The 13,880-nt window shown below is 41.9% G+C and overlaps 1 protein-coding gene across 1 annotated transcript in view; it reads right to left on the reverse strand.

Moving 5' to 3' along the window:
* The window catches only part of LOC121578279 (E3 ubiquitin-protein ligase PDZRN3-B-like), a 121,305-nt gene extending 108,797 nt beyond the window's left edge, over positions 1-12,508 (reverse strand). Inside the window, exons 1-3 of the mRNA XM_041892534.2 lie at positions 11,699-12,508; positions 8,235-8,321; positions 5,947-6,054 (exon numbers count right to left, since the gene is read on the reverse strand). Of these exons, the coding sequence (XP_041748468.2) occupies positions 5,947-6,054; positions 8,235-8,321; positions 11,699-12,412 (909 nt within the window). The 5' untranslated portion in view covers positions 12,413-12,508. The remainder of the gene's footprint in view (positions 1-5,946; positions 6,055-8,234; positions 8,322-11,698) is intronic.
* Between the last annotated feature and the right edge of the window lie 1,372 nt (positions 12,509-13,880).

Consider the following 13,880-nt stretch of genomic DNA (forward strand, 5'->3'; position numbering starts at 1 on the left):
ATGTAACCACTCCACAGCTTCAAAAACCTCTCTCTCTTTTCCCTATGGAGAACGGAAAACAAAGATGTGCCTTGTGACTGTTCCAGTCAGTGGCGCGTACTGCTTAAACCACAAAGGCGGCCATTCTGTCCCTGTGTGCGCCCTGCACAGTGCAGCGGCCACCACCAGAAGCTGATTATGGCCTCTTTAAAAGTTACATTTGATTTAATGTCCCTGCCTTAGCTGAGCCAGAGAACCTCGGAATGTGCCTTCCTGTGCTGGGCTGCAGGGGCTGTAGACTAGAGCTCTCTGGTAGGGAGGGCCACAGAGACTGAGTACTGAGCAGGGAGCGAGGGCGAGAGAGAGCAAGAGAGAAACAGAGAAAGAGAGAGAGGCCGACTGCACAGGGGCCTAAATTCAATAAAGGCCCTGACAAAGGCCTGCTTCTTGCCTCGGGATGCCAAACAACATGTGATCCCCTTAGGGAAATAACTGTCATTTATTTTCCTCATAGCCTCCGGGTCAGAAATAACACATGGGAACTTGTGACACAGCCTGTCCAAGATGCCATGTGCTGTGACAACTTATTAGTGACAGTGGCACGGACCGCCCACGCCATGCTGGCATTCTGTCCCTCTGAGGGGAATGGAAGGAGAGGGGCCCGGTTGGGAAAGGTCTAAATCTATCACAGACTCATGTACTGTAAGTACATCCAATTCTAGTCAATTAGTTCACATTGAATACTGAATTAAAAGAGTTAAGCTGTAATACAAAGTGACGAATATCCCTAAATCCTTTTAACCCAAGTTCTAGAGGTTCACTCGTGATTGAAATAAAATTTTAGGTAACATACAAAAAAATATTGTCTGAGAGATTGAGTTATATTTCAAAGGTGGTGCAAGTTTAAAAATAAAGTTAGCAAAGTACTCTCTTTGAGCAAAAAGCTTAGAATCTTTTTTTGCAGAAACTTGTGGGATCACCATGTTTCACTATAGGGTAGTGACAGGGCCACTTTGCAACAAGTGGGAACACAGCAGAGCAGAGCTGGTTTTCCCTCCTATTTTCTCTCAAACTGTCTAAACATCTCCGTCCCCCTGGCCTGCCTGGGAAGTGGGAGGAATGCTAACACCAAGACTTCAAACACAATTAGGCCTCATCAACATGCACGCTTTGGTCCCCCCTCCACTCAACTCACTTCACATTTCTATCAGCCACCATTCACAACTCCTGGCCAGGAAGGCAGCCAGGCTGTCATTTAGCACCAGGAGGGTCTGGCTGGTGAGTCTTCACTAAAATAACTTGGGGGAGGTATGGGGTGTTAAGTGGTGCACTGTGGGTAACCTCACAGCTCAGCAGTCACAGGGAGATAAGGAGGGACTGCTCTGGAGTGGTTCGCAGAATTCCAGACCTTGGATGAGGATGTCACCTCCTCCTCCTTCTCTCCGGACCAGGTCACATAATTGACAAGATGAATAGTATCCCATCCTTCAACCAATCCTGATATGGGATTTTGTGGGGGTTCAAAATGGCAGTCAGTAGGCAGCCAAAGCAAAATGTTACATTGATGTCTTTAAAATTGTCAGTCACAGCAGTTAACAAACATATTTCAACTAACTTATGATACACATTTCAAAATAGTGTTACTGCAGTACTCAGCATATCAGACAACATGCGGTTGTAAACAGAGCCATTTTCTCCCAATGCATTTCCTAGCAGATTAGAAAAACACAAGTAATTTCCAGTGAATTAATATTATGTCATATGTTATGCTAGGTATGTTTGTGTTGTGTAGAAACAATATTTTGGTTCTATTCAGGGTGGCTAGTCAATGCACGACCGTGGAGCCAAACTGTGAAGTCACTCTTCTAACAACAATAACTACATTATGCATGAAGTAGAAAATCCCATTCATTTCTGGAGAAGAAAAACTTAAGCTCTTTCATTAAATCAGTACCATATGACAGTGAGCTAAATAAAACACAGTTGATGACACATAGAATGGACATTTACAAGAGATGCGGCACAAAGTTGTCGTTTTGTTCCTGCTAAGCTCTATCCATCAGAACCTTGGCTTGAGACTTCACTTCAAATGCTACAGAAGAAACAGGGAGGGAGAGTCACCAAGCAAGTAAAAACAACGACAACACTAAACTGGACTCTGAACACTTTTATTCTGACATACTTGAGACAGGCTTTAGCATGACACCATCAGCCCAGGGTGAATTCTTGACTAAAGCTTACATTGCTGCCACAATTAAAGGTAGACTTAGCGATATGACGTAGATGCAGAAAGTAAACAGCATAGTGGGTCAATTTCTGCAACAACTAAGAGCGTTGAAGCGCAGGGCTCAACTTCTATGCTGTTTTGGTCCTGTGGCTACCACGCTGTAACAGCGTGAAGCGAACCCGTGCACATGCGCAGATACTCTGTGTGACTGTGTGAGAGCGAAGTGTTGCATCTCGCTCATATCAATATCTCTGGTGCTGCTCGTGGCAACATCATAATGCGTAGTTTAACTTTAAGTTGGACAAATTTCTGCTGGCAATAACATGTCCTCCCATGACTAGAACTGGCATCTCCTCAATGTCAGTTTATTTTAAAGTAGTTGTTGTTGTTCGCACTCCATGACCTGAGAGTGTTTGCAGAGGATTTACAAGGTGATATTTACAGCCTCCTTCTCTTCCCCTTCTTGCACTTGGATGCCTACAAAAACAACTCCATTCCCTGAGAGATCAGGCACAGTCATTTTAGGATTGTGACATTGGTTTAGTCATTCAAACAAAGATGCTAAGATTCAGCATACGATTTGAGGCGTGAGTAAATACCCTGAGCCTTTTCTTGGAGACAAAAACAGCAAAGCACACATTTTCTTTTCATTTTATAAGCACTAACAATGTTTGAGTCAGTGTTGTGCCATACACACAAAGCAAATGTGTGGTTTGTCAATGTGAAGAATGTATCAATGCCTGAGAGAATGGGGCTAGATGAAATGTGCATGCAGATAGATAATATCATTTTTACAGTTACCTAGCTATCAAAAAAACAAAAGGAAAACATGCTAGAATACAATTTCTAGCTTCAACACAGCTATCTCATTTCAAAGCAAATGTAAAAATATTAGCTAAACTAAGTCCCCTTTCGAGATAAGGTACATTACACAGCTCTGTTTGCCTATACCCAGCCCCATGAGTTTAATTGAATCAAACCTATGTATTATATTTTCCCAGGCAAACACGTTCACTCTGGACCAGAGTGCTGAGATTTTCAGCTTGCGGAGCGTGAGCGAAAGCAAACACAGCTCCAAGTTATAAGAAAATATCTGTGCTGAACAAGGAGGCATTCATGAGCTGATTCATCCCAGGCTGAAGTGTTAGCAGCGCTGCAGAGGAGGGACATCTGCCATGATCACACTCCTCCACTAAGAGTCTGTTAACGAGGAACAATCCTGGATCATCATGGACATGTTACATCCATATATACTTACTGGAACTAACACCTTCACAAGGGGAAGACAGAACACCACACTATGTGTGTTAGTAGTAGGGCTGGGAATTGCCAGGGACATCACGATACGGTATTATCATGATACTTTGGTGCCGATACGATATGTATTGCGATTCTCACAATTCTATATGGATTGTGATTCGATACTGTGATTTTATTGCGATTCGATGTTCCAAACATATTGCTCACCATATGTCAGCTGCAGAGGGACAAGAGTCATAAGAAAACTAGTTTTGATCAGTCATGGAAATAAGAGTGCTGAAAACAAATTGGCTCCAAGTTTAAAAAGAAGATGGAGAACAAGCTTTGAAGGAAAAATACTCGAGTTTTGGTGCAGGTATAGCGATATTGTCAAAACAATACATCATCAAATATAATATCCCAATATGTAACTGTATCAACTTTTTTCCCCCCCATCACTAGTTAGTAAGTATGAAAGAAGTGAGCCCAGTGCTTTTGCCTCCTCAGGTGAACTTGTTATTCTGTCTTAGTTCCACATGTTATGTAAATGCCTCCATATACGCCAGCTGATCCCCGCAGCTGGGCAAGGCACTGGAACTTTTTTGTGGCGCATGAAACGAGTGGTGATTCACATGATCTGCTTTTACTTTCATATGGTGTTCATTGAAAAAAAGAGCTTTAATTTCCAAAGGCAATAGAAATGGGTTGGGGGTGATGAGTAAACACTGAAGTTGTTGCATCTCACACACCTGCGCAGGCCCAACTGTAAAGAGGATAGGGACAATTAAATCATGATGTGTGACACCCATGTCCTGATGGCTGTCAGGTCACGCAGTCCTTTATTGAGAATCTGAGCAAAAAGGGGCATAATACAACCATTACGCTACACACCATGACTGTGATCCACAAAAATATAATGATGTGGACTTGGACGAATACAGTCTTCAACTTTCACATAGCCTACATATCAATACGCCAGGAACGTAATAAAATGTGCCACATCCACAACCAACCATTTGAACTGCATCACGGTACGTCCAACCTCAAAGTAGAGAAAAGCTGGAGTCATTTGAGCAGCACTAAAGAAAGAAACAGAAGAGATGTGGGAGAGGCGAGGCAGTACTGGGAGGGTTCCGGTGGGGTAGGTTTAAAAATGCACGCTCCAGCTGTGCACGGCGTCCCACATAGCGAGCGGAGCAGGATGAGGCTACTGTTGGTTTAGCCACACAGGGTTGGGAGTACAGTACACGGAACTGCCGGTGGGTTCTTGGTATTCATTTCCCCCCCTCAATGAATCACTAGGTCCCACTGAGACTTCCATCACCCCAGGTAGGAAACACAACTGAACTGACTCAATTACACAGCTCTCTACAACCAAGGAACAATCCGTATATGACAAGGTACTTTGTTTCGGCATAGCTGTAACAAAGATGGCTGCTGTGAAATTTAAACCACCTCTGATATCAGATTCCATATCAAATGAAAAGCACCACAGGGATAAAGCAACTATGCTTTTCATTTGGTTCTTTTTTTGTTTAGTCTCCCCACTCATCTTGAAAAGGCGTCATTGAATAGGGTCCCTAGCTTCGTCCTCAATGTCCTCATTCTCTTAATGTTCTCCCCCACTAAATCAAAGACAGTACAGAGACAAAAACACCAATGTGGGTCCAATGTCGTCTATAAAGCCGCAATATGTAACTTTTGGACGACCTGACCAAATTCACATTGAAAGCAAGTCTAAGAAACGGTACATCTGTTCTATATGTGCAATTTCTATGCTTCCCATTCTTAAGTTTCGTTGTTGCATCTTAACTTTCGGTTCAAACAGCTGAAAATACAATATTTTGGAATATTGAAAATATATTTCACAGCGGTTTAGACGGTACAATTATTCTATACACATTGGACCCAATTGCTTGTTTTGTCACATAAACTGAAAATAGGCAAACTATTTGAATTTTAGCAACCAGGAAATGGCGGAGCGATTTCTGCATATTGCACCTTTAAATTTGCTTTATTTGAAATTGATTCAAGATGAATGGCTATTAACTGAGTTTAACAGGATCCTATACAGAGGTATCTTCTCATATAAACCAATACACCGATTCCCCCTGGTAACCCCCTCACACAGCCCTTCTCCCAGTAAGTCACACATTCACACGGCACGTGAACTAATCTCTCCTTACAGACCAGGCGACTAGGCCACTTGGAGGCCCCATGGTCTTAAGTCACTAGGCGCCAAGTATATTGCTGTCGGTTTTGGTGGCTCAATCTGTCTATTGTCAAGGGAGCTTATGATAAATCTGAACGAACAGCAGGATTTCAGCCACTTGTTACTGCTGCTTGAAGTGGTTACTGTTGAGGGCTAGGGTGTTGTACAGTATCTGGTTCTCTGGTGCTAACATTACAACGTGTGTATGTGAATACCAAGGCTCAAGATACAGCTAAAGGGCCGCATACTAAATTGGCCTTCACATGAAACGCTACAGAAGGTCACATACCTCCATTATTCTGTCGTGGATCTGAAGGCCTCCCTCCTTGTCTGCTGGTCCATTCTCAACGATCTTAGATACAAAGATCCCTTCATTCGAAGTGCCATCATGGTCGTCCTGTGGGAGAAACTATCACGTTAATGACCCAATATCTGATCATCTCAGATTACACATTGATCAAATTGGATAAGAAATAATTGTAACATTTGAAGATGACTACATAAAAAAATATGAAACTACAATTCATGATAATTGACTTCAAATTCTTCAGCAAAAATATTATCTTTCAACTATTAAACAAGTCTCTTGCTAAAACTGCCTAACCCACTTCCAAAAGTCCTGAGGATATTATGCAGACAATTCTAAATGGTTTTCCCATTACCCATTCTCACCAATCAGGGTCAGAGACACCCTGCAGTCACATATGAACACAACTGCAGTCATCAACGTAGCCTGGTTAACCCAGCGATTAACCGCAGGGCTCAACATCCTGCAGTGACTCGCTAGTGGTTGCAGGTGCACATTACACAGGGCCTAATGTTATTCTCCACACAGCCCCAGTGCCAAAATGGCCTGCCAGTTGACATGTTTCCCAGGGCTGGAGAGTGTGACTGCGACCCAGCCCCTTAGAGGGGATAAATGTTGAATGGATGTGTTGGATGGATACACTCTGCGTCCATCAGTGAGGCTGTGACCCCTGAGCTGTAAAAGCTATGATTGGCTTAACAAAGCCACTGCCAACATCCCTCTCAGCTCTCTCTTAAAACCACATCAAACCAACCCGCGCCTCTGCCAAGTCGTGAGATACTGTGCTAAATTTTAATGGAATACTTAAAGAAACCTCAGAAGTCAAGCTGTGAATGCTGTAATGAATTATTTCAGGTCTGTTTCCTCTTTTTTCCAAGCTCATCACAGTGCAGTGTTTACTGTGAAACCAACACGATGCCCCAAAAAATGGCCCGGAGTGGCAAGGGAATGTCACAACAGGGCAGTGTGAGAGGCCTGATGCTTTGCCATGCATCCCCAGCACTTAGACCCTCCATTGTCTACAAAGGCCAGCCCTTAATCATAGTTAGCCTGGCGCCCAACACAACCCGGCCTCCCCATCGCATCAACCCCAGTCAAGGATGAAAATGCCATGTGTCAAAAGCTGCAGGGCCTCTTTTTGTTATTTCCATTCAAATCAATAGTTTCTTGTGGAGGATTTGGTGACCTCTTTATGAATTCATCCGGTGCCTTAAAAACACTGCGAGCAAAAGTTGACTGTATCCTCTGGACTCTCCTTGGGTTGAGCTTGATGTATAGTTCTGTCAAGGGAACGGGAAAGGATACAAATCTACAAGACCATGGAATTAAGAAAAAAAATATGCTTCGGATGTTTGGTCCTTTTTATAGTTTCCTGCTGTAAAATGTTTTTCTGTAATAATCCACGTCGCTACAGCAAAGTGCGTCACTATAGCTATTGTAATGAAACCCAGAAAAACAACCCTGAGTGGAACCCTTTGGCACACATTCTTCCCAGTGAAACATATACTGCGAACACCATTTCAATGGCACCCGTTTTGTACAGAGAGAGAGAGAGAGAGAGAGAGATGCTCCATGTATGGGAGACCCAGTTCTAACTGAGCTCTGAGCCTGAATTTTTTAAGTATCTCGGAGTAGGAGTGCCGATCTTGGATCAGGTCCATCCTGTCCATATAATTCTATTCATTATCATCTAGAAAGGCGAAACTGATCCTATATCAGCACTCCTACTCTAAGAATCTTTGTGAATATGCGCTTGGATCCCAGTTCAGCAGTGATATTTTCAACAATGGCACTCTTATCAGAGGACTCCATGGAATCATTAATGATTGTCTGTGAGACAGCAAATACAGAGGTCGTAAAGGGTTATGAGCCCAGGGCAGAGGACCCATTTCACACCTGGTCTGTGTTTACCATGTCATCACAGTCCCCTCAATTAAAGACGAAAAAACTGTAGGCACAGTCATAATCCTTCATTTAACCCTCATATAAAGTAATTATAGTTTTTATCTGAAAAACCAAATCCGCAAACCCAACCAATATACTAACACAATAAAAACTTGTCTGATGCGGTCCATCCACATAGGCTTAAGAGAGAAACTTGCACAGTGTATTACTGTCTAAGCTTTGTCTATGTCAGTAAAGGGGTAAAACACCAAATTATAATTTATCGTGGTTCAAGTATGTGCCTCCATTCCTGATTTCCCATATGACATTTGGCTGACCATCAACGAGATAAAACAGTAACAGCAGAGATTCCACTTGTAACCTACCGCACATGGTCTTCCTCCCACAATGTTGAAGCCCAGAGAACCGCCCTCCCGATGAAGGATGGCTGTGACGTTTTTGGTCTCCCCACCCTGTGGACAGACACAGACAGAAAGAGGACAGGAAGTGAATTAACAAAGATCACTGAATAACATAAATGATTGAACAAATCAATGACACCACCTCCCTGAGCGATAGAGAACTGGAGCTTATTTTCACTTCAAAACGACACAAAAATAACTCTGAACGACACAGTAGAAAGGACTGAACAAACCTATGAAGTCAATGGAGTATTTTTAGGTTTAGAAATAGCCTGAGGTAAAAAGGGTAGAAACCAAGGCTACTCCATACACCGTAAATGGATTTGTAAAAAGTATCACCGTAACCAACATGGCTGGTAGCAGGGGGTAAAGAGTCACCTGTTCTCACATTTTAGTACATCACTGGTGTGGATCTACAACATGATTCGCTGTGGCTTAGCTAGCTCTCTGAGAAAGAGCTGTTAAGTGACTGGTTCAAGTAAGGGTTAATGCCTTTTCCTTCTCTCGCTCCAGAAGACGTTTGCTATGTGTATTAATACACCAGTAGACTTCTCTGTCAATGAAGGGATGATAAGTGGAACGCTGGGAAACCAGTGCAGTCAGCTTTCCACCTTTTTAGAGGGACAGTCAGGGTGTGGGACTGGGAACATCATGTCAGCTGTCATCCCAGTATGGAGTATGCCATAGCATACAGGGACTAAATATAAAAGCAAATATTAACAGTATGTACAGTGTCATCACTGAGTCTGGCTACCATATAGGCTACAGGATAGGGTACAGAGTGTATGCCATGGAAGAATGTGCACTGCTGCTGGACCAAGTTGTGTAGATGCATGTGAACAGAGTTCCACATTTAAAGACAACTATTGGCTATTTACTAAATGGATAAGGGCATATGGGCAATTTCACAGTAACAGAGTGACACTGAGACACAACATTTTCTAAAAACACATTTACTTCAAGAACAGTGCAGATGCAAAGTTTGGTAACAGAATGACGGTTCAAACAGCACAAACCGTCATTCTGTTACCAAACTTTGCACCTGCACTGTTCTTCAAGTTCATGTGTTTTTTGAAAATGTTCTGTGGAAATTGTTAAAAGTAGTCCTTGTGCATAGAGTTGTATGGTTTGATTAACTTTGCAATCACTGGTTTTTCTTTGACATACAGTTGAAGTCGGAGGTTTACATACACCCAAGCCAAATACATTTAAACTCAGTTTTTCACAATTCCTGACATTTAATCCTAGTAATAATTCCCTGTCTTAGGTCAGTTAGGATCACCACTTTATTTTAAGAATGTGAAATGTCCAGCGTCGTCCAGGTTTGGCCGGTGTTGGCCATCATTGTAAAAAAGAATTTGTTCTTAACTGACTTGCCTAGTTAAATAAATACAAATTGCCCCTACCTTTTAGATGTTGTAAGGATATCCTAGATCTGTCCGAGCTGAGTAACCAAGACAATGTGTAAGGAGGACTGAGGACTTCTAAAACCAGTTGGGTAAGCATGTCATGCCAGAAAGGTACTAATCCCGCAAACAGACGCCAATCATCGCAGACAGTGTTGATCTTGCTTCTCAGTCACCTAACCTACAGTATGTAGCCTTATTTACGACAGGACCAAGGAGAAAGACCACATTCCCATATCCAGCTCAGTCATTCTTAGCCAGTCTACTTATTCTGTTAAATTCTGTACATCAGAAGCCAAGCGAATAGCAATACTGGAAACCTGGGCTATGCCATGTTTTACTGTTCTTAAAAAAAAAGTGGCTGAGATTCCGTGCTCCAAACCCAGCAGTCAAAGGAGGTTACCCGTCACTGTCACCACTGATATTTGGCAGTGGCTTGGGGAGCAAATATGTCACCCTGAATCTGAAATAAGTCATACATTTCACAGGATCTGATAACACATGACCTGAACTAGCCCCAGAAGAAACATAGACGCTGGCTCTCTAAGATTTGCAATGCAGCGACAGTCACCAAATTGCCCGCCTGCAACAGTTAATTCCACTTGTGTCTTTCCATTTGATACTGCCACATGTGCACTGAAGTTCTCCACCAAGCAATCCTGTCCATAGTGCTTAACTGAATCTGAAGAAGAAATCTGAAGAGAAAAATCCTTTAATCTAACCACATCATCCACATTATGATTTTTTTCTGGCTTCCTCTTTTTCTTTCATGGATAATTTGAGAAATTATACCTTTGGAGATGTTTCCTGGGATTAGAGCTTCAAGGAGGAGCACAACTTTCTTTGTTCATCCTCTTTAACTGAGTTTGTACAGTGCAGTCATTTCAGAGGGTTGAATAGATAAACTAAATAAGTAACCTGAATCTGTGTTGAAAGTGTTTACTCTTTCTGCTACCAGGCTGAAAAAAACATGTTAGTCATAATAGCTGATAGTGGTATCTAGTAATAGTGTGGTAGTGAGGTGCAGCACACATTTTGAAAGAGTGTAAAAACATGGGGAGAAAACACAATAACACTAGGTAAGGGACAAAACATGTCCCACTACTAACATGTCTCTCTGTTACCTTAAATTCAGAATGCTTGTAGCCTTGTACTACTGTACCTTACATTGCCTGCTCTTCCACTATGGGTTAATGTGGACTTACACAACATCATAAACATTTCAACCACTCCCTAGCTGACCAGAAGAAAGGCCTATATCCATTTTTATCCAGTGTGTTGAGTTGGCTATAGAACATGGCAAAAACCAAGCACCGACTATAAATATGTGATATATATTTAATAATTAATACAGCCTATCACATATTAATTTATGTTTTAATGGATTAATGACAAAATACAATACTAGTCAATCGAAATCAATTAAATTATTATTATAATTATTATCTCAACATCATTTTTATTATGCTGTTATTACAATAGGACAGTCTCTTGCAACATCTGCAGACAGAAAGTCACAAACAACCCTGAAGAGGTTCGCGGAGGTAATTGTGACCTGAGTCTCGGTGTGTACAGAACAATAGTAAATATTTGCCCCTCCCCCAGACTGCCAGCTGGCTGTAAGTGCAGCTGACAGACATACACGTATGGCAAGCTGAGGAGAATAAACACTTCTGACCATTACTTGGCCCCTACAAGTACTTAGTCGTTGGAAATCACATTAAACGCCATGAAATAGTAGACTAATGAAACCGTGTTTGACCACAGGAGACTCCAAGTCTGTCTGGTCGAGGGCTTGTAGACATCGGACCTCTAAAGTTTTCCATTGATTAATAATACAAACTCTGATAAGTAACGGAACATGCAACAAAGTAGCGCTCGAAGTCCAGATGTGAAAAGAATGACAGTACGCGCGCAGAAGAGATACAAAGTAACACACAATCGAACCATGGCCAATCACAAAGTAACTAACAGCATTAGAAATTCCATAGCCACAAGTTCTGTAATTTGAAACTAACTTACCTTGCACGGGGGAGCAAGGGTCTTAGTCAGCGAGTCGATCCTTGCACTGTATTCAGTGAATTTCTTCTGATACTTCAGTGCTGTCATTTGTAGCTCATTATGCACAGCAGAGAGTTGAGCAAGAAGTGATTTCTCTCTTTTGCTCGATTTCAAAGATTGCTTCTTGAACTCTTTGTCCAAACTGACCACCTTCACGTGCAATGCACTATTATGTGCTTTCAAGGCTTTCAAACAGCAATGGGTGTCTAGTTTTTGCTCTTTGTGGGTGAGCATCAATCCACATCCATTTTCGCATATCCCGACCGGTCTGCAATCACACGATTCGCGCATATGGGCATCCATGTCCTTCAGATTGAGCACCTCGTTGCATCCTTTATTCCTGCATTTGGCCGGCGAGTAATCGCACATCTCGGTGTGCTCTGTCAGATGTTGCAGCTTTACCACTTTTTCACAGCCTCTGGCATGATTGTCACACTTTATGTCCAGCTTCATAATCAGGTTTTTCAGAGGGAGAACGTGGTTTAGCTCTTTCGTGGAGATCCTTTGACATTTGACGGGGCAGCTGCTTTGCTGGACAACCCAAGGCAGCACACAGCCAGCGCAGAAGACGTGACCACACGGAGTAGTGAGCGGGTCTTCTAGAACTTTATTACACAAATTGCATTTAAAATCTGGGTCCACAGCCCCTTTAAACCGATCCAACTCAAATCCCATGTTTTTAAATAAATCCAAAATTCCGCCGGGATTCCCACAAATCGAAGTAGGAGTAGTGGGTGTTTTAGCTTGTCATTGGAGGAGTACTGACTTCAAGCTTCCTTACTGTCTAAACTAATTGACCGAGACTTACTCGGAAAAAAAAAAAAAGTGGAGGAATTCTCTACCGTAACTGCCATAAGAGCCGCGCACCAGAGTGCAACGCAATCATCTGACGATTACTATGATAATTCATCAATCGAAAAGAGGGCATTCTTTACGCTTTTTGAATGTGACTTACAAGTTACAAAGACAGGTAGGCTGGCTACAAGTGTAGGCAGATTGTAGCTAATAGTAGTTCTACTTACTAACTGAAAATGTTATGCAAAATACTCAAATTAATTGTGGACCCTAGAATTATTGTTTTAGATTACAAATGTATCTCCATTGTATTTGCAAATGCCACAAACATATATTGTACTTTGTAACAATGTGTGTAGGAGGAAGGGATGGTGCTCTGAGGATGTCTTCTCATTTTGTCAAACCATGTTAGTGTCTGTGTGCCATTGTTAAAAAGAGCTATGGCTATACGTGTTACCTCACTAGTTGTGACTGACACTTCATGGTATGAGCTATATAAAAAAAGGCTGTGTGATCACTAGCTGAGGAATGTTCAACTCAGTTCTCTTATATCGAGGCCGAGTGGAGCCCCACAGTGGAGGTGTCATAATACCCATAAAACCTAGCGGTCAAACAGGGAAAAGGTTCCAATCGTTTTTCCACCATTCATTTTTCCCATAGGGGATTTTAGAAACACCTAAAATAAGGGCTGTGTTTCGTGTAAGCTTATCCTGGCGTGACGTTTTGATAAGCATGTAAATCTCCCTCAGATGAGGTGACTTTTATCAATATATTCGGCTCTATTTACTCTCAGATTCGAAAATGCTAATTAGCATAAAAGTAGACATCATGCAAAACTACAAATCCCTGCAAGCTCCTGCACGTTATCTCTAGCTGACACCTTTGTTAACAGGTATTGTGTACATTTGAAACTTGCACAAGATTGTCCATTTAATGAAATGTAGCCAATTTATTCATTACTACATTTAGCTAATATTAAATAGTTCATCCAGAGATTCTTACCTTTGCCTTGATTCATCAGTCTCGTCCAGATAATCATGGCATTTGTAGTTCTTTATGATAGCCACATTAGCAGCTAATTAGCATTTCATTTTGGGGGGATAAATACAGGCGAATATATTGATAAATGTCACCTTGTCCAAGATATATTTACATGGTTATCAAAACGTCATGCCAGGGTAAGCCTACACGAAACACAGCCCTTATTTGAAGTGTTTCTAATATCCCCTATGGGAAAAATTAATGGTGGAAAAACGATTGGAACCGTTTCCCTGGTTGACCGCTAGGTTTTATGGGTATTATGACTCATACTGTGGTACTCCGTTGAGTTTTGATAATGGGTCATGGG

This window comes from Coregonus clupeaformis, chromosome 12 (assembly GCF_020615455.1).
Source record: "Coregonus clupeaformis isolate EN_2021a chromosome 12, ASM2061545v1, whole genome shotgun sequence".
Lineage (NCBI taxonomy): Eukaryota > Metazoa > Chordata > Actinopteri > Salmoniformes > Salmonidae > Coregonus > Coregonus clupeaformis.